A 21,712-nucleotide genomic window follows, 5' to 3' on the forward strand; every position below is an offset into this window, starting at 1 on the left:
CTGCTCCGATAGAAGCGATGAATGAAAATCCAATTCACTTTAATATATCCTGGATCCCTGCATTGGGGAAGGTGGTCATTGCTGGTGGGGTCAGTGACAGAAACTCAGGATATGATATTTGAATCCGATTCAATCAACTAAAATAAAATCACACTTTACTTAGAATTTTCATTAAAGTTATTGAAACCAATCCATTGAAAACGAACAAGAGATCAGTTCCAGATTTGTAACAAAAATTGCCTATTGGACATTACTTCATATACCATTGGTTTTCTTCTGAGCAGTGCCAGAGAGCCAGTTTCCAATCTCTTGTTCTCAATGGCAAAAGGAGGTGGGATTGACAGCACCATCTTTGGAAGATTGAGTAATATTGACAGCTCCAATACTCAGTCCTCAGCCGGAAAGATGGTTTGCCGCATTATGATCTCTTGAGGATGGAAGGGATCTTTAGGACTCCAAGTTGGATACTGAGGATCTCCTAAGAAAAGTACTGCCTAGCATAAGTTTTGACTGTTACTCCTGGGGAAAATCTGTGCCACTGCGGCGCAGCAGAAAAATGCCCCCTCCCCGCAGATTCCTGTTGCTCCTTGCAGAAAATGGTTTCTCTGGGGAAGCAAAGAGAAGCTGCACTGGTGCTCATTCACCCCTCCCGGCAGCTCAGACATTCTCTTCAGGCAGCCAGGGGAGAGGTAAATCACTTGTGGGAGGGGGGTCCGGGAGTGCCCCAGGGCACCCAGGGACATTAGTCCCAACTAGGGAGAAGGGAGGAGGATTGAGATGGAGTTCTTCCTCTCCCTCCCCCTTCCCGGCACAGAGCCACCAGGGCTGGGTCAGGTCAACCCCCAGAAACTTCTCCTGGCTGCAGGATTCTCTGTGGGAGGGGGGGAGTAGGTGGGAGATGGTCCGGGGGTGGGGGGTGAGGCTCGGTGAAAGGGGGAATCAAGGGGGGGTTGGATGCACGGTCCTGGTGATGCGGTCAGGGGAAGCAACTCCCCTCCCTGCACTCGGAACACCCTCCCAAAGTCCCCCACTCACATCAGGAACCCCCCCCACACCCAGAACCCACTCCACTAATCCCCCTGAACCCCCTTTCCCCCTTTGAATCTCAACCCCTGCATCAGGAGCCTCCCAGACCCCTACCCTACTGAGCTCCAACTAACTGCACCCGGACCCTCCAGTCCTCCCCACTGAGCCCTAACCACCTTCACCTGGACTTCCCTGCAGAGTCCCGTTCCCCCTGCACCCAGAACCCCACACTGAGCCCCTGTGCATCCAGATTCCCCCACCCCCCAGGCCTCCCATAAGCTGCCCGTATCTAGATTGTGCCACACAGAACTGTGGTACTCTTGAGGGAATTCTTCACCTAAAATTTTAAAATTCTGCAAAGGTCTGCATATTTTATTTATCAGAATAACACAAATACAATAACAATATAATCCCACCATTTTCAATTATTTGCCAACATGTATTTTGAAATAAATTACCAAAATAATTGAAAATGCTGTGATTATACTCTGTTATTTTGATGAATAAAATATGCAGAATTTTGCAGAATTTTAAAATATTGTGTGCAGAATTTTTAATTTTGGGCACAGAATTCCCTCAGGAGGATAGTATGTAATATAAAAAAAATCTGAGTATTTGACTCAGCTGTAAAATTTCTGCACAGGGTTTGTGGTATATTCAAAGGGCTAAATTTAATCTCTACTATAATAGTGTAAGAACTTGGCCTTGAAATTCATAATTGTAGAACAATTAAACATTAGGAAATTAATCCTACATCTGCCTACACAGTGTATACAGGTGGGGTAGATGGATGTTGAGACTTTTTCCATTCCAGCTTGGGGGAGGGTCACAGATAACTAACCATATGGTGCATATGACCCTAAATCCTGCCACCAGTTTCACACACAACAAAAATATTTATCCGTCCCCTTTGCACACCAACTTTGTACCATCGTGGAAAGGAAAAGAAAAAAGGTTTGGTGTAGAACTACGGAGTTGTGGTCATGGGTGGGTTTTCTTGTTCCCAGCCCATGGGTCACAATTTTGATGTATTGTGACCATTTTAGATATAAACACTACTGTACCCTTGCAGGCAATACTATAAATCACACTTGAAGCATCTGGTGATGAGTGGGATGGGCAATAGAACTGTCACCTGCTCTAATGCCTATCTGTTCCTCACACAGAGGCGTATCTTCTCCTTCATTACACCATTTTGTTTTGCTGAGTCTATCTGCCAAATTATTTTTTTAAAAATTGAATAAAAACCAACAGCTAGTCTCTCTTTCATCACCCACAATGATGGAAGAGACAAATTTAAAGTAGAATATTATCAATGGGATACCACTATTGCACATTCCTCCATTTTATTTTTCTTCAAGTTGTTCTGATGATTTCACAGGGAAATGTTTCAGGCAAAGAGTTATGATTCTGAATTAGTTGGCTTATGTATCTTGCTTAACCTTAGAAAAACCTAAAATGACATAACACATTTTGAAAACTGACTCCTGAAATAATAATGACCTCATGTATTTAATTTTAGTTTTGCAGTTGGTTATGTGCATTGTCTCTTGCAAAAAAGCACTGCTCAAGTGAGAATTTACAATTGGGTTGTCTTGCATACATTACTCACTCTATATCAGGAAAATAATTTATATTCTGGTATGTTACATTTTAGACTAACACATGTGAAGTGATAACTGGATTTGTCCAATGTTCCATACAGCATTCTAAGTTTTTTAAAAAAAAATATTCAAGGATACCATTTGCACAGGATTCCCTATCTTGGAACTTGTGCTTCCAGGAGCTAGGAAATCATGTGCATTCTAGCTTAACAAGAATGTGGAGGGTGCTGTGAAGGTGATGGAATTCATTTTACTGAGCCTATCATCTTGCCAACAATTTCCCCTTTGGTCGTTATAAGTAGATTAAACCTTGAGAAAGTCTATCCAGCTTCTTGTTTCACTTCCCACCAACTCAATAGGTGTTTCTGTAACTAAAATTAACATGTCTAAGGTTATGTCTTGTACACTTGTACACTTCCCTGGGTACTTGTCTGTGTACTGCTAGCACATGTATCCCATACCTGTGACAAGTGTCCACATTGCTGAGCTGGACATCGGTACAGGCTGTACACAGGCACATATCTGTGTCCATACAGCCCTTTTCAGTATGTGACATTTAGCATTACCATTTCAGGGGTGGTATCACAGAGTCCTGTGTGTCATAGGAGATCCTCTGGCAATCACCTCGCTGCATGTTGCTGGTACTATACAGCACATTCACGTATTTTGCAACTGCAGCTCCCACTTATCTCTCCATTCTGCCAAACAACACTGGAGACATGCAACAAGTATATGATGTTGTGGGTCTGCTATTGCTCGCTGGACAAATGTTCATTCAGTACATTACTGGATACAGGATGGAATTGGTCCAGAAAACTTTGAGATGGTGAAGGTGGCTGACCCAGAGATGGAATGAAAATCCACTGTAGTCCCAAGGAACAGATGGGTCAAGTGCTGAGATTGCAATGGTATGCCCATGAGTGGACCATCGCTTCTGGTCACAGAGAACCAGTATAATGGGACCACATAATCTTGGTAACCTGGGATTATGACTAATGGGTGTAGAACTTCAGATTGAGGAAGCAGACCTTCATCACAATGTGTGAGGAGCTTGCATTAACCCTCCAGCACCAGACCACTCCCATTTCAGAAATCCAGACCCATGTTATGAATTTGTTTCTTTTTGTTTGGCTGAAGAATACTCCTTGGGCCTACCCAGAAGCCCACCTTCTAAATATTGAAAAATAAAACCCAAATGAGAAATTAAACTCTCTGGAGTGGGAATGATTTATTCCAGGCCCCCACCACCAGAGAGGGAAATGCTGAGCCCCCTGATGCGAGGGAGATGCCTAGCCACAATATATACATTGAACATAAAGCTAAAATGGTTTGTAACAGGAAGAAATTGGGAGGGGAGAGGTCAAATTCCTTGGGAAGTGAGTAGATGTGAATGATTGTGGACACATTTTGTATCCCTTCCTCTTCCTCTCTTATCTCTGAACTGCTGCTTCTGCACTACCACTGGAATGGGTTCCCTGACGGCATCTTTGTCTGAAGAGTCATTTCTGACCTCTCAGAGAAGACTGATTGGAAATGTTATAGAGAGAGCTCAGTACTAGTGGTGATGGAATGTGAGAGGGGTATTGCACTCATCTCTTGGTACACTAGAAAGCCATAGTCTGAAAACTATAGTGTGTTTCCAGGTGCAATTCACTGCTCTGCAGAATGCCTGTATAAAAGCTGCACTCTTTTTAAAATGCACTTCAGCATTGTTTTGAAGACAACACTCTTTTGTTAGTCTCCTAACCTCAATAGAGATTGAAGCATGAGGTTTCATAGCCTTTTTAAAACTTTTAAAAAAAATTTACTTTTATAATGACAGTGAGTTTCGCGGTCTAATTTTGTGTTATGAGAAAAAGTATGTCTTTCGATCAGTTTTCCATTTGCCACCTTTCAATTTTATTTAATGTCACCTTGTTCTTGTATTTTGAGATCCACTTGCTTAATGTTATTCAAAATTCAATATTTTGTATATTTTATAATAGTGAACTGTTATTGATCTTTTCTCTAAAGTAAACTTATCAGTCTTTCTTCATATAAGAGCTCATTTCTGAATCCCATTTACTTCTGTGAAATCCTCTTAGGGATGGGGTGACCAGTACTGAATACAGTGTTCCAGATGAGAGTGAAACACTGATTTACAGTGACATCGAATGGCATAAGGTATACGAGTATAAGCCCAGTTATAGTGTTATAACTGCATCTATACTAGGACAATTTTGCTAGTTTAGCTAAACCAGTATAACTGTACTGGCAGAACCGTCCTATTGTAGCAGGCCATAAGTGTTTTATTGTTCTATTTTCAATTATCAGTTCAATAACTTTATCAGATAGAAGTTAAAATGTAGTTCTATACAGTATAAGACTCATATCCGAAGAAGATACATGTTCATCTCTAAAAGTCATGAGTAATAATTATTTGCAGCTACATAATTTGTAGGCTTTTTTCCAGAAAACATTAATTGAAAATAACCTCACCTTAACCAACCAGCTCCTGATTAAAGTTCTGCATCTCATAGAGGTTATTGCTGTTATTCCTGAACCTTGACTGCCAGCTTTGATGTACTCTACAGTACCAGTGAAAAAATTCTTGCAGCTTGCCTTTTAATCATGTAGTAAATGTCATGTTCATGGGCTTTGTTTTACAAGTGTACTGAAATGAATTTTGCATACACATAGAACAGTTGCAACCAAGGGAATTTTCTAATTGTCCCTTTTACTGAATAAGACACAGATTCATTATTCTTACTTACACCAAATAGATTTTGTCAGCCCATTAGCCGTCTTGTTAGTTGACAACTATTCTCTGATCATTTTAACTTCCAAACCTTCATAGAATACTTTATTCTTAGTACCGAAAAAGTATTTTTACCATGCTTGTTTCTGATGGCTTAAACTGAAAATATACTTATCCTGTGAGCTACTCATAAAGCATTCTTTCTGTAGTGGTCCAGTGGTCAGCTTTCACTGTGCTGCACTGGAATCCATTGCAGACGATGACAGCATCTTTTATGAGTTGATCAGCCCACTAGAAATGCATATCTAAATCTTTCATTGTTTAAAAATTAAAATGTATAGTACTGTATTCCGATGCTTCTAATTGTTTGCTCATGGTTGTTTTTGTTCAGCTCTGGGAACATCAGAAATATGGACACTTTTTTTCTTTTTTGAAAGTTTAATCTAAGAGAATATTTAATGGAATTAGTTTTGTCCTAATAGTGGTGCCCCAGATCTAAAATATCTCTGGTTTTCCACTGGCATTTAGCTGTCAGTGGTGCAACCCAATGTGTACAAACCAATTCTGTTATAATTAATATTTAAAAGAAGGCAAATTCATGCATGTATATACAATGTGCATTTGATTGTCTCTCTCTCTCCTACCCCGTTGGTATGCTACTCATCAAAAATTGTAAGCTCTTCAGGGTAAGGGCTGTGTCTTCCTCTGTACAGCAACTAGCTCAACAGAGCTACAATCATGACTGGGGCTTCTGGGTTCGACTGTAATATAAACATTAAAAATAGTATATGGAAAATTTTGATAAGTGACATACATTGAGAGCTGTCCCCATATTGAAACACCACAGGAATTTGTGGTTGCATTTTTCTGTCATCCAGTTTCTGCTGTGTGAAATAATGTTTTTGATTTATTTTTAAAAACTCAACTTCATTCTGATCATTCAGAATTGCAAGGACTGTCCAATAGTTTCCCCATGTTATACCCCCCCCCACTGTTCCTCAGAAGTTCTTGTCAATTGCTGGAAATCGCCCACCTTGATTATCACTACAAAAGGTTTTCTCCTCCACCCCCCTCCCCTGCTCTCCTGCTGGTAATAGCTCATCTTAAGTGATCACTCTCCTTACAGTGTGTATGGTAACACCCCCATTGTTTCATGTTCTCTGTGTATATAAATCTCCCCACTGTATTTTCCACTGAATGCATCCGATGAAGTGAGCTGTAGCTCACGAAAGCTTATGCTCAAATAAATTTGTTAGTCTCTAAGGTGCCACAAGTACTCCTTTTCTCTTTACTAATTACCCTATTCTCTTGTGTGTGGCTGCCCAGGCATCCACCTCAGAGGGAACTATCCACAGACCACTTGAATGGAGCTCGCTGACCACTCGTGGTCCACGGACCACAGTTTGAGAACCTCTGGTCTATTGTATATATAATCCGCCTAATAACAATGGAGACATTCTGGTGGCATAGGTTGTTAGAAGCACAAAAAATGGCATAATATCAATCCATTATAAATAATAGAAATGGGGTTCATTAGCCTTATTGTTAACAAGTTGAAAATGCTGTTCTGGTAATCCATCTGGAATGTTACATATTCTCGTATATCTCATATTTAGATTGTTATTGAACTGAAACACTTGGTTCATCCTATTTGTATTCTGGTACAGGTGAGGCAAATGATAAGAATGTTCAGGTGGTGGAACTTCCCATCGTTGACAGCCTACACCCACGACCACCTTATTTGCCATTGGCTGTCCCAGAAGACCTGGCTGATAGACTAATTCGTGTCCATGGAGATCCTGCGGTGTGGTGGGTCTCACAGTTTGTCAAATATTTGATTCGCCCACAACCATGGCTAGAAAAGGAAATCGAAGAAGCAACAAGGAAACTTGGTTTCAAACATCCAGTTATTGGGTAGGAATATTACTTTGGTGTTTGCCAAGAAATTGTACATCATAAATGTTTATTGCACATCATAAATGTTAGCTATAAATAAATTTCCAAAATATGATAGATACAAAACCAGACTCCACATATTTAGAAATCTTATCAATCATTTTACACTGTATTACAGTTGCTTACTTCTATGTTGTTAGGTGCACAGCTGAGCATCAGTTCTCTCCTAACCTCTTCAATGCCTCTGGTGATCACATCTCATACAAATAGAATTTAAAGATAATATCTCCAATTCTCTGGTCTGGTTTATTAATATACAAATTATATGGCAATAATTTACAATAAAATCTATATTCCTATAATCTTCCCATCTATATATCTACTTAGGTGTCCAAAGCCCTTCTGCTAGGCCTGCAAATACTTTTTTCCTTTCTTTTTATCAGGGTTCACAACATTTCTTCTACCCCTTGACTACAGATGTCCTTTACAACCTTCTCAATAGGTTCTGAATAGTTGTCTTTGCTCCTCTTGGCTCTAGGGGTCCTCACCAGTTGAAGGCAAACCCTGGCCTGCTCATTGGCTTCTGGCCCAATGTCCACTCAAGCTCCTTCCCTGGGCCATTTCCAAGAGAGACCTAAAAACCACACCTGTTTTCCTTCAAGTCTTCCAGTAGAGAGACTCCATGTCTTTCTCCCACTGATACCATAGCTTGACTTTTATAACCTGCTTCATCTCCGAGGAGGCTTTGGTTTCAGCAGACTTCTTGGAGACTAGAAGTACCAGAATGTCTGCTCTCAAAGGGTTATGGCCTTGTAACAGGTGTGATAGGCTGCACCTGACCTTAAAGGACAAGCATGCTCTATTACACCTATGCTAAAAGCTGAAATTTCTCCTTGCCCCTGCATTGCTCCTTCTAGATTTTCCCATCAGACTGGACATGCAGACTGCATAGCCAGCTGCCAGAAAATCTGTAAATATATGATATTTTAAAATATTGAACAAGAAGAGAAAATATTGTCTGTGTGGAGTAACCTAACTAGTCCATATGAGGGCAATGAATGTACCTTTTCATGCCCACCTCTTGGTTTTAATCTCCTTGAATTCCTGAATAGTATATGAAGCCGTTTATTTGTCATGGGACAGATCACTTGTTTGGAATATAATGTCGATAGATTTTTAATGGAAGTATCTGACAAATCCTAAAAGGTGTTACAATTGATGCAGTTCTGATGAGGACAAATAATGTTCCATTTAAAACCCAAAAGAGAAATGCTTGGAGCACTATACAGAAAATTGGAATTACTTGGCAGTGTTTTGATTTAGTAAAAGGAAGGAGGGAACAAGCATATCTTAAAACTGCACTTCCTTTTCAGACCAGAGAAAATGTAATACTGTTAGTCCTGACAGCTCATACATAGTTTTCCTGAAGAAATTTAAATTGTACACTGTGGCAACTAAATAAAACCTGCTAGGTGTATGTAGAAAAGATCAAAGGAAGGTCAGCCTCAGCCTACTCAGTAGTAGAGACTTGGAGAGGTTTGCAGAACTGTAGCTCTAAGATTCCACTGTGACAGATGTGGAGCATATTAGCATTTTGCCTCCAAAAATAATAATTATATTCTGTTTTCAAGGGCAGGATGGTAGTTACTTCCCATTGTGTTACATAACAAATCTAGTATGTCCTGTGGTTCCTGGCATATTTCAGACTTTGCAATTAGTATTTCACATTTGGTGAATATTTGTCTGTAGACACTATATTGATTTTTTAATCCTTTTTCATTTTATTTAGTGGTTCATTTTAAGGCTCATCGGAATACCATAATGGGACAAAAATGTTTATTCTAAGATAAAGTCTAAATTTCAATTGCCAAACTGTCTATCATAAAAAGTATAAAACATTTACAAGTTGAATCCCAAGTTTCTGCCTTTCTTTCCTCAGTGTTCACGTCCGAAGGACAGACAAAGTGGGAACAGAGGCAGCCTTTCATCCCATTGAGGAGTACATGGTACAGGTTGAAGAACGTTTCCAGCTTCTCGCCCGCAGAATGCATATAGACAAAAAACGGGTTTATCTGGCTACCGATGACCCTTCGCTACTACAAGAGGCAAAATCTAAGTAAGATTAGTTATATTTGCATTATATAGATGTTCAGTGGAAGTGTTCGTGTCAGTTGGAAAGAGTTCTACAATTCCAGACCTTTGTGGGTACAATTCTTAATGTAGGTATTTCAACATAGTATCTGTGGTTTAATTTATACAGTTGAGATTACAATTCAACTTTCACTATAGCCCTTCTTGTAATTTGATGATCATTTTCTCAGAAATTTTTTGGTTGTGGCTGAATATTTCCATGTTTGGCCTCAGCTTATCGGTAAAACTTTGTAAATTGAGCATAATCTCTTCGGCCACTTAAAAATAATTTATATTTTTAGTATTGTAAAGCAGAAAAAGAGGAAAATATTTAAAAATAAATACAATCTTGAGCATGTTATGCTTTTTTTAAACTTTCAACTTCCGTTGCATTGCATAAACACTCTCTCTCTTTTTCAATTTTAATTTCCCCAGCACATCTGGAGATTTTCCAGAGCACTTCACTGTTGTTTTCTTACTCCCACTACATTAAATTAAAACATTTTTTTTTGCCATGTAATGGCTGTAGTTTACGTTTTGCAAAAACATCAGCATTAGTAACTTCTAAATCCATTAAACCACTCTGTTCCAACACACTGAAGCTTGAATTAGTCCCTCAACTGTGCTGTAGTTTCAGTCTCATCCAAGGTCAATGGTCTCTGAAGGAAGATAACATTTTAAAAAGTATCCCCTCCCCAAAAAGCAAATAAAACCCTCTGTTTCTGAATGCAGTGTGAGATGTATAATGAAGCTTAAATGAACTACTAGAAACTGATAACTATGAGTGGGGAAGAAATAATGCGTACAGATAATCCAATATGAAGAAAGCTCTGAGATGCTAGTTTTAATTATTTTGCTTAATTTCTTCAGAAAGATAGAGACCCTAAGGAATCCAGTATTATATTCAGATGCTTTTAACTAGTCAGAATATGACCTAGATTGAATTGAAGAGTTGACAGAATACTATAAAATGATTCGAAATCAAATTCATGAAATGGAGGTTGCCCAGATTCGGGAACATCTAAAAACCTGGGGTTCCTGAACAAATGGAGACAGGAAAAAATGAGAGGTTCTCCTCTGAATAGACTTATGTAATTACAAGGGACTAGAAGATTCCACTGTGTGCAGTGAAGCTCATGTTAACATGAAATTTAAATAGATTTTAAGTATGAAATGCGATCTTTCTGTTTTAAGTCACAATCCTCTGTGGTACACAGAGTTTACTGCGGTGGGGTTGAACGCTGTAGGATTTCTGGGAACATTTACAGAAATTCACAAGTGTTCCTTTGAAAATCAACAAGTTATTTGGAATCTCTTCCACTTGAACCCACCTTCTTAAAAAGTGTTGATCCTGCTGTGAAAGAGTAAATGGCTTCTGAATCTCTGAAGTATGTGGCAGGTTACTTATGCTGACAAAAGTGAGCTGGCTCTGTAGAGAGAGAGAGAATCTAGAATATGGCCTAAGCAGTACTAAAGTAAGAACCCTGGGGAGAAGACTTGAGCTGAACTTTTATTATTAGTTTTGTTTGTAAACTAAAGCAAAATCCCAGGTAATGAGGTGAGGTTTTGACTCTACATGGTATGTAGACTTTGTTCTAGAATAGGTTGAGGAAAGTCACCTGGTCTTAGTGCTCCTAGTGACAAGAACTTGCAATGGGGTGTGTCAATGTCATCATGTTATCCCCATAATATCATAGTAACAGATCACACAGAATGTATGTTCAACTGCAGGATATTCAACTTTACACATTCCTTTTGCAAGATGCCCTTGTTATGCTGTATAAGAAGGGATTGATAATGACAGTTATCTGGATTCTGAAAGTGATTTTGTGAGATTTGGCTTTTTATAAGTTCCACAAAAGTGTGGTGATGTACTATATATCTCAAAAAAGTTCCAATTACAGAGAAATTGTATTCTTTTTTTTTCTGACAAATAAAATTGAAAATTATTGCTCTTGCTGTTTTTACACTTTTTCTGTATAAAAGCATGCTGACAAGCTAAACTCACATTAGCAAAACAAATAAAATATATTTTAAACAGTAATAGTATTATCTAGGGCTGTCAAGCGATTAAAAAAATTAAACGCGATTAATTGCGGGATTAATCGCACTGTGAATAATAGAATGCCATTTATTTAAATATTTTTGATGTTTTCTACATTTTCAAATATATTGATTTCAATTGCAACACAAACTACAAAGTGTACAGTGCTCACTTTATATTTATTTTTGATTACTAGTATTTGCACTGTAAAAAAACTAAAGAAATAGTATTTTTCAATTCACCTAATATAAGTACTGTAGTGCAATCTCTTTATCATGAAAGTTGAACTTATAAATGTAGAATTATGTACAAACAACCCTGCATTCAAAAATAAAACAATGTACAATTTTAGAGCCTGCAAATTCACTCAGTCCTCCTCCTTGTTCAGCCTATCGCTCAGACAAACAAGTTTGTTTACATTTGCAGGAGATAATGCTGCCCACTTCTTGTTTACAGTGTCACCTGAAAGTGAGAACAGGCGTTTGCCTGGCACTGTTGTAGCCAGCGTTGCAAGATATTTACATGCCAGATGCACTGAGGATTTGTATATCCCTTCATGCTTCAACCACCATTCCAGGGGACATGCGTCCATACCGATGACGGGTTCTGCTCAATAACAATCCAAAGCAGTGCGTACCAACGCATGTTCATTTTCATTATCTGAGTCAGATGCCACCAGCAGAAAGTTGATTTCTTTTTCGGTGGTTCGGGTTCTGTAGTTTCCACATTGGAGTGTTGCTTTTTTAAGACTTCTGAAAGCATGCTCCACACCTCATCCCTCTGAGATTTTGGAAGGCACTTCAGATTCTTAAGCCTTTGGTCGAGTGCTGTAGCTATCTTTAGAAATCTCACATTGGTATCTTCTTTGCGTTTATCAGATCTTCAGTGAAAGTATTCTTAAAATGAACAACATGTGCTGGGTCATCATCTGAGACTGCTATAACATGAAATATATGGCAGTATGCGGGTAAAACAGCAGGGGACATACAATTCTCCCCCAAGGAGTTCAGTCACAGATTTAATCAACACATTTTTTAATGAGCATCATCAGCAGAGAAGCATGTCCTCTGGAATGTGAGACCTCACCTGGAATACTGTGTGCAGTTCTGGTCTCCCATGTTTAAAAAGGATAAATTCAAACTGGAGCAGGTACAGAGAAGGGCTACTAGGATGATCCGAGGAATGGAAAACTTGTCTTATGAAAGGCTAAACAAGCCAAGCTCCTTAAGTCTCCTAACTAAAAGAAGGTTGAGGGGAGATATGATTGCTCTCTATAAATATATCAGAGGGATAAATACAGGAGAGGGAGAGGAATTATTTAAGCTCAGCACCAATGTGGACACAGGAACAAATGGGTATAAACTGGCCACCAGAAAGTTTAGACTTGAAATTAGACGAAGGTTTCTAACCATCAGAGGAGTGAAGTTTTGGAATAGCCTTCCAAGGGAAGCAGTGGGGGCAAAAGATCTATCTGGCTTTAAGATTCTACTCGATAAGTTTATGGAGGAGATGGTATGATGGGATAATGTGATTTTGGTAATTAATTGATCTTTAAATATTCAGGGTAAATAGGCCTAATCCCCTGAGATGGGATATTAGATGGACGGGATCTGAATTATCCAGGAAAGAATTTTCTGTAGTATCTGGCTGGTGAATCTTGTCCATATGCTCAGGGTTTAGCTGATTGCCATATTTGGGGTCGGGAAGGAATTTTTCTCCGGGGCAGATTGGAAGAGGCCCTGGAGGTTTTTTGCCTTCCTCTGTAGCATGGGGCATGGGTCACTTGAGGGAGGATTCTCTGCTTCTTGAAGTCTTTAAACCACGATTTGAGGACTTCAATAGCTCAGACATAGGTGAGGTTTTTCATAAGAGTGGGTGGGTGAGATTCTGTGGCCTGCGTTGTGCAGGAGGTCAGACTAGATGATCAGAATGGTCCCTTCTGACCTTAGTATCTATGAATCTGTGGAATAGTGGCCCAAGCATGAAAGGGCAGACAAATGTTTAGCATATCTGGCATGTAAATACCTTACAATGCTGGCTACGAAAGTGCCATGCAAATGCCTGTTCTCACTTTCTGGTGGCATTGTAAATAAGAAGAAGGAAGCATTATTTCCTCTAAATGTAAACAAACTTGTTTGGCTTAACGATTGGCTGAACAAGAAGTAGGAACGACTGGACTTGTAGGCCCTGAAGTTTTACATTGGTTCTTTTTTTTTTTTTGCGACCTAACTGCACTCAAAAACAAATCTCTATTTGTAAGTTGCAGTTTCATAGTAAAGTGATTGCACTACAATACTAGTATGAGGTGAATTGAAAAATACTATTTCTTTTGTTTATCATTTTTACTCTGCAAATATTTATAATAAAAAACAATATACACTTTGATTTCAGTTATAACACAGAATACAATATATATGAAATGTAGAAAAACATCCAAAATATTTAATAAATTTCTATTGGTATTCTATTAACAGTATGATTAATCATGATTAATTTTTTAAATCACAATTAATATTTTTAGTTAATCGTGTGAGTTAACTGCAATTAATCGACAGCCCTAGTATTATCATCTACTGTATTTTGAGCAGTAGTGCAACATTGGCAGAAGCTGTTGGACACAATGGGGAAGACAAGAAGAAAAATATTGCTAGTTACAGCTCCTCTCTCTCTGACTCTCTGACATAGATATGACCCCTATATCCTGTCATACATGGCCCTGTCTATTTCTCTTCAGGAGCAGCAGCAGCATCTTCTCAAAATTGAGAATTTCTTCCTTTTCTCATCTAACCTCTGTTTCCACATTCTATGTATAATCAAGTCTACCTTTAAAACTGAGTCATTAACTCTGTAGTGTTTTCCATGAATATATTCATTTTTATGTTGAAACAAATGTTTCCTTCAAGACACAAAATTCTAATTAAATCTCCCCCAAAGCTAGGTGCTTCAAACAACGTATTTAAGAGCAAATAAAACTCTTGTTTTGTGCAATACCAGCTGTTGACATTAGACAAAGGATTTTCCCAGTCTCAATGGCCACAGCTAGTTAATTTCAGTGAGAAAAGCCTCCTTGTGTATGACCTGTTTCACCTTTGAAGAAAATTGCTCCAGTATTTCTTACGTTGTGAGGGTTTAAATTGGGCATATTCCCACCAAATAGGGCTTGATATTTAAGTGGCCCCTGATATATAAAACAAAGTGTGTTTGAAGATTCTAACTTCAGTCATTGTCCAAGCACTTGGAGCTAATCTCTCTTACTCTGAGCTATGCTTAGCACAGGAGAAGGGAAGGTACTAAGAAAGCCAGTTATAGCACTTTGATTCTGGATCAGTAGCTGCTCTGGCCTAGTGTTAGGGGCTGCTCTAAATTATGAACTCTTGATACTCTAGGTACCATTAATTCATATGACTAGACTGTTAACTATATGATTGAATGACTCACTAATTACTCCATTAGTATCATACTTAACACATTACCCTGTAATTACTATAAAGTTATACATTTTTGATAAATGCACCTAATTAAAAAAATCCAATAATTGGCAGGTTAAATCCAATAATTGGCAGGGGCATGCTTCATAATTACACTGTAACTATAGTTGAATAGTGCTGTAATTTAAATCACTTTGTTATAAAGTAAAATTGATTTTTTTCAGTTTCTGCTCATTTGTTTATTTGACAGACCCTATCGCCAGTAATTGATTTCCATATGGAATGCTCAAATTAAAAGCTTCCAAGAAAAAATGGTAGTAAATATGGCTAAAAGTATACTAAAATCAAAACACAGTTCCATACTATCTATCTATCTTAGGGTTTCATCCTGGTGCCCATTCGTGTAGTATCTGAGTGCGTTCCACATAAAATCAGTAGACATAACAAAGTACCTAATAGACCACATGGAGTCTCTGGCCCTTCTCCCTTTACAGGGTCAAAACTCTGCTTGGTGAAGGGTTTTTTTGGTGGTGGTGGGGAGCAGGGGGGAAGAAGGCCTTGCCAGGTGGTAAACGGGAGGACAGAGCGCTAAAATCCGAGAGTGGTAAAAAAGGCAATGGTAAATTCTCTGTAAAAGAGAATTGTGACTTAAAACTGCTTGCTCTTACAATTAGGTTGGTGCTTCCAGTTTGTAAAATTTTAATTTTAAGGCTTTGATACTAATTGTAGATTATATTTTTTCTAGATATCCAAATTATGAATTTATCAGTGATAACTCCATATCTTGGTCAGCTGGACTTCATAATCGATACACTGAAAACTCACTGCGGGGTGTTATTCTGGATATCCACTTTCTGTCTCAGGCAGACTTCCTGGTCTGTACGTTTTCATCACAGGTAAACTGCAATGTAAAACCTAAATATACATTACATCAGTCAATTCTTTTAAAAGTCTGAGTTGTTGCTACTTAATTAAGCATACTTAATGCTAGCTAGTGCATCTATAGTACCATGTTCTCAGTGTTTTGTAGTGAAAATTTCATGAAAGAATTAAAAGATTCCATATAATATTATCTGCATATTGAACTATTTGCTAGCACTGGTTGATTACACCTCCTCCACTGAAGTCAGCCATTGTAGTTGTTTAATGCACTTGGCTTAGTCAGGGCATTTAAAAGAAGCAGAAGGTAATTAGGCTTGTATAATACTCTGATTTTGCATACAGTCAGCAGATAACCCAAATCTATCCTTTTCTGCACTTCAGTGCACTGATATTGAGAGGTTTAAACATCTCAGTGTTTGGCCTCAGTTGATTACTTCATAGGATTCAGAGGAGGGGAAAGGAAGAAATGAAATTCCTCTTCAGGGTCAGTTACATTTCCACAAGGCCAGAAGCAGTACAGTAAATTTACATTGTATCCATTGTAATCCACTCAAATTTGTTGTGCAAATAATTACATGCTATAGGTTTGTTTTCTTGAGTAGCTTTACGAAGCAGTTCAGTCCAGTGGGAATATGAATGATACAATAGTTATTGTGGTATTTTCTGTTCTATTACATGTAAATATAATTTAATGGATCATGATAAATTCTTAAGGATTTTAAAACACAAATAGTATAGTAAAAGCAGTGTTTTCTCACTGGCATGATGCTCCATCTGATCCAAAAGACATCAGTTCAGGCAGATGGATATCTGTGAAAAAGCTAAAAGGTGTGATTAAAATCAGACAAAGATCCTACTGCTGTCACTTATGCTCTTAAATGGCAGTACTGATCAGAGAGAATTCAGTTGTGGATATTGGCAGCATAGGCCAACATGATTGTGTTATTACATTGATACACAGGCATAATACTAATGAGTGCTGAAATCACTTTAGGAGCCGAGTATCCTGCACAACTTCAAAATACAGATTACCTTCTGCACCCTAACAATAATTAAACATACAATAACCACATATCAATATAAATACTAATATAAAAATAAATTAACTCTGACAGAAATAATGAAATCGAGGTAACAATTTATCAGAGCCAGCAGACAATAACTAAATACAGAAAAGCCTCTCATCCGCAAATTATACCCCATACCTCTCCCAAATTATGCCCTCATACCTCTCCCAAAATCCAGTCAAACAAATGTTTTTTTCATCCTATTCTGAAAGTTGTCAAATTCAGGCTATTTCAGACCAAGGCAGAAGGAACTCACAGCAGCGCGCTCTCTTTTATAAAAAGGGTGATCCAGCTTGAGTGTCTCCACTGACTACAGCTGTGGCAGTATGTCTTGGAGGGAGAGGCAATCCTCAGTTAGGTGGGTCCTAGGTCCTTCTGAGCATTGTAGGTCATGACAAACATCTTAAATGCTACACAGAGGTCCACAGGTAAACAATGCAAATCTCAGTGCCATGTGCTCCCTGCTAAATGCTCCACTCAGTAAGCATTCTGTAATATGTAAATATTATGCTGGTACAGAATATTTCTATTAAACAATAGCCATAAAATAGGTTGTTTTCCAAAATGAATGAACAGATATAATTTAACAGATAGAGATGGATAGATGAGTTGCACATAATATAAAAAGCTGTGGAATGGAATTCAAAGCTTCCCATTATATATATGCACTTCAACTGTTGTGTATTTAACATTTCCTTAGGGATGGAAAGGTTTGCTTCTGCTACTAAGGTGGCATAACTGACAAAATGGTATGGCCATTTATTTCAATATTTGTTTAAATGGCAGTTTTATACTGCAGCAAATGTGTCAAATTTCACTGTCAAGAATGAGATTTTGCATGATGATCCTGCAAGAAGACATTATCAGTCTTTTTCAGCAAATTGATTCTTCCAGTCTACACTGTAGGGCTACTGATTTTACAATTGCTAGCATGCTGGAAATATCAAAAACATTTAATTCATTTATAAAGGGAGCAGACTTTCATATAAAATGGTTGAGCATCTGCTCTAGATGCTGATACTTGAGAGTAATGGTTGGTAAATGTGTGAACTGAGGACCACGTTGCTGTTCTACAAATTTAAATGATTGCCACTCTGCTGAAGGAAGCTACTAAGGTAGCTTGGGCTCTGGTAGAAGGAGCAATCACCCTACTTGGTAGTTGTAATTTATCGATGATGTAAGAAATCTTGATACATGATCTATTTGGATAATATCTTAGGGGAGATTGATCTACATTTTGATGCATTCCCATATGCTATGAAGAATCTAGGAGATTTTCTGAATGATCTTTTTGTACTAAGATAGTACAACAGAGCTCTTCTGACATCTAGAGTATATAACTTTGCCTTGTCTGGGGATGAGCAAGGCCTGGAAATAAATATAGGTATGTGTGTATTTGACTAATATGAAAGAGCAAGACAATTTTAGGGATAAATCTAGGGTGAGGTTGTATAGTTACCCTATCTGCATGGAATATTGTATATGGTGGGTTAGACATGAGCGCCTAGATCTCACTCACTTCATGCACAGAAATGATTGCCACCAGAAATGCCACTTTGCTTGATAAATGATGGAGGGAGCAAGATGTCAGAGGCTAAGAATGAGAGCTCCATAAATGAAGGAGGGACTTAAGACCCAAGAAAATTGTATTTGTATTATTGGTGGATACATGTGCAATAAGCCCATAAGAAATCTTTTGATTTCTCATCAGTTGTATGAGAAAACACCAAAGAACCTTGAATTGGAGGATAAAAGGCTGCCAGGTGAACTTTGATCGAGTTCAGTGAAAATCTTGAGTGTTTTAGCAATAGAAGATAGTCCAGGATTAATGGAGTAGATGCCCAAAGAGGATCAGATTGTTTTGACTGCATTCATAGGAAAAAACATTTCCAAATACACTTTCCTAGTCTGGACTTCATTGGAACATTGAATAATGTTAACCAGAGTGTCTCCTGGCTGTGAGGTGAAGACACATTTGGTCCAGCTGGAATCTGTTTCCAGAGTCTAGAGTGATTAAGTCCAGTAGAAACGGGAGAGCTATGAACTGATGACTGCAGAGATACCAAAACTGACAAGGCCATGCTGGGGCCACAAGGATCATCGGAGTCCTGTCCTGCTTCACTTTACTTAGAACCCTGAGAATTAAAGGAAAAACAGAAAATGCATTGCCCAGGTGATGAGAGTAGGAGATTAGAAATTCATCTGCTAGAACACCCTTACTCTGACTCCCTCAAGAGGAAAACGGAGGGTGTTTTTTGAGATCTGTTTTCAGAGATCTGTTTTTGGAAATCCCCATGTTTGGAAGATGTTTCAGCACTGACTCCTTTAGAGACCATTTGTGAGTGGATCAGCTTTTCCTGCTTCATTAATCTGCCAGAGCATTTTATTCCCCTGGGAGATGTATCACTATGAGATCTATGCAATGATTGATGCTTCATTCCCAGAGCAGAACGGCTTCTTGACAAAGGAGTCTTATTTTGCTCCTCCCCAGATGTGGAGTTGTCAAAATCTGCACAACTTGGTTTCTCAACAGTGATAGGAATGATTTTCAAGTGAAGCAAATCACTCTGAGCTTCAACACATTTATATGAGCTGATCGATCTGCAAAGTTCGATAGGTCATGCATCTGGAATTGACCCAGATGCACACTGCAACAGCTTGTGGATCCATCTGGTGACTAATGTCTGGATGGGAGATATATCTACAAACATTGTCTGTCTCTAACCACCAGCAGAGGGACAAGAGATTCTACTGAGGGATCGTGACTTGCCAGTTTATGCTGTAAGTGATTGGATGATAACTGGTCTGATCCAAGAATTAAGAGGTCTCAGCCTCAATCTGGCAAAAGGCATCACTTGGAGTCAAGGAGAGTTGAAGTTGGCATCACCTGGAGTCTAGGAGTCTAGGGTTGGTAGGGCAATAGATGAGATTTCTTTAGGTTAATTTTCAGTCCTAAATCTGAGAACTGGCACAAAATCAATCTCACTGAGTTTGGAGACCTGCTGGACTGATTACCCTTGGATTAACTAATCATCAAGGTATGGATACACATAAATACCTTGCTGATGTAAATGAGCAGTTACCATTGATAGGCTTTCATAAAATCCCAAAGTGCAGCTGAGAGATCTGCAAGACCCAGGGGTCTGATGTTATTTTGGTCAAGGCATTCCTGAAAAAAGAGAGGCAGGAAGGGGGGTGGGGGGAAAGGAAGGTATACAGATTCACATAGATTGGTTCAGTATCCTTGACCAAAGCATCAAATTTGTTGTTTATATGAGTGGAATAGTTGAGAAGCCAATGAAGAAATCGCTTTCCACTTTAAGGACCTTTGTCCCTTCCTACACTGATTTGGTTGTACAAGGGCATAGATGATTGAGAGCTCTGTTGAGAGCTATACTGAGGTTTATACTGTTTTATTTTAAAATTGAAAGTATGAGTTCCCAAAGATCTAAGCATGGTCTGAGACTCTTTTAAAAAGTGCAGTGTGTAATCCATTTTTTGATTAAATAGCTCTTGTCTATCAAACAATACATCCTGTACCACATTCTGTACTTCTGTAGGGAATCCTGAGGAAGATAATCTGGGGTCTTTCCTCATGGTCATTAATCTAGCAGCAGCCATTGATCTAGCCCCTGGGTCTGCAGAGTGTAAAGTAGCTTGAAGACAGGTTCTGATGGTGAGATGATCCTCTGACCAAATTGATTTAAACTCCACTTAAGTCAGGAGGTACCTTGTTAGAAAATAACTCTTCTTTGTCCCACTGAATATAATTATATTTGGTCACCATGGCTAAGTAGTTTGTGATTCTAACTTTAAGCCAAGCCATAGCATGTACTTTCCACCCAAAGAGACTTACTTTTTTTATCTTTATCTCAAGGGACAGATGTGTACACTTGTTTGGATTGTTCATTCACTGCAGTGACAACAAGATGAAGGGGGGTGATGGATGTGAATAGAAATAATTCAAATTCCTAAGGGGAGGACCTGATACTTTCACTCAATTCTTTCTGAAGTTGCTGAAATAAATGCTGGAGTATCCCACAACAACTTAGTGGGGTTCAAGAATTCCTCTCAGTTAGATTCCAAGTCAGGTCCTGGAATAGAGTCAGCATTGGTGGTGCTGATGGATGGCACCTGTCCTGTCCATAGAGAATGTCCATGCCTACACTCCTGGGACTGTCTGCGGCTTTTGATATCACTGAATACCACTGATATGTATACCCCACAAAGCTTAATTTTCTTTCCTATCTTTAACTTCTGCATGAACCATTGGGGAGGTTTGTGAGATACAATGTTCTACATGCTTGTAGCATGCAAATGACACCTAGTTCTGTCTCCTTTACCTCGTATAAAAATATGTCGCGGAGATGGAACAGTGGTATGCTGACTCTGTTCCAGGACCTGACTTGAAACCTAACTGAGAGTGGTCCATGATATTGACAGTGGATAAGTAAAGCCTTTGATTAATGTTTTGTTTGAGTAAAAGCTCTAAATCCTGTGGGAGAGGGGAAAACTGATTTCCAAGATTTTCTGTGTAGAGAGATGACACATTTTACTTGTTGCTTTATTTCAAAGTATTGTTACAAGAAAAAAAAAGACAAACCTAAACTGTGATTATTTATAAATCCTTGATTTTTTTCAGCTTTCATCTCTTTATTGAAAAGTGCAAAGTTTTCATTTTCTTTTTTCCCCAAATGTGATGTTAAGAATTCTGACAACAGAGTTACGTGATATTTGTTAGCAAGCATACAGTATTTTTCAAATATGCCATTTAAAGAACTTGGGAGTTTAAGCTGGAAATTCCAGTGCTTGAACTTCTTTTGTGTGCAATGTAGCTGTGGGGTATATATTGTTGACTGTTGTGTTGAGTTAGAGACATACTGCACTCATGGCTTCTT

At 38.6% G+C, this 21,712-nt stretch overlaps 1 protein-coding gene across 7 annotated transcripts in view; it reads left to right on the top strand.

The window, feature by feature from the left end:
* Positions 1-21,712, top strand: part of FUT8 (fucosyltransferase 8) — a 303,904-nt gene that overhangs the window by 281,101 nt on the left and 1,091 nt on the right. For all 7 annotated transcript variants that reach the window (XM_038407244.2, XM_043516319.1, XM_043516317.1 and 4 more), the window contains 3 exons: positions 7,035-7,281; positions 9,203-9,379; positions 15,611-15,761. In XM_038407244.2, coding sequence (XP_038263172.1) covers positions 7,035-7,281; positions 9,203-9,379; positions 15,611-15,761 — 575 coding nt within the window. The remainder of the gene's footprint in view (positions 1-7,034; positions 7,282-9,202; positions 9,380-15,610; positions 15,762-21,712) is intronic.

This window comes from Dermochelys coriacea, chromosome 6 (genome assembly GCF_009764565.3).
Source record: "Dermochelys coriacea isolate rDerCor1 chromosome 6, rDerCor1.pri.v4, whole genome shotgun sequence".
Classification (NCBI taxonomy): Eukaryota; Metazoa; Chordata; order Testudines; family Dermochelyidae; genus Dermochelys; species Dermochelys coriacea.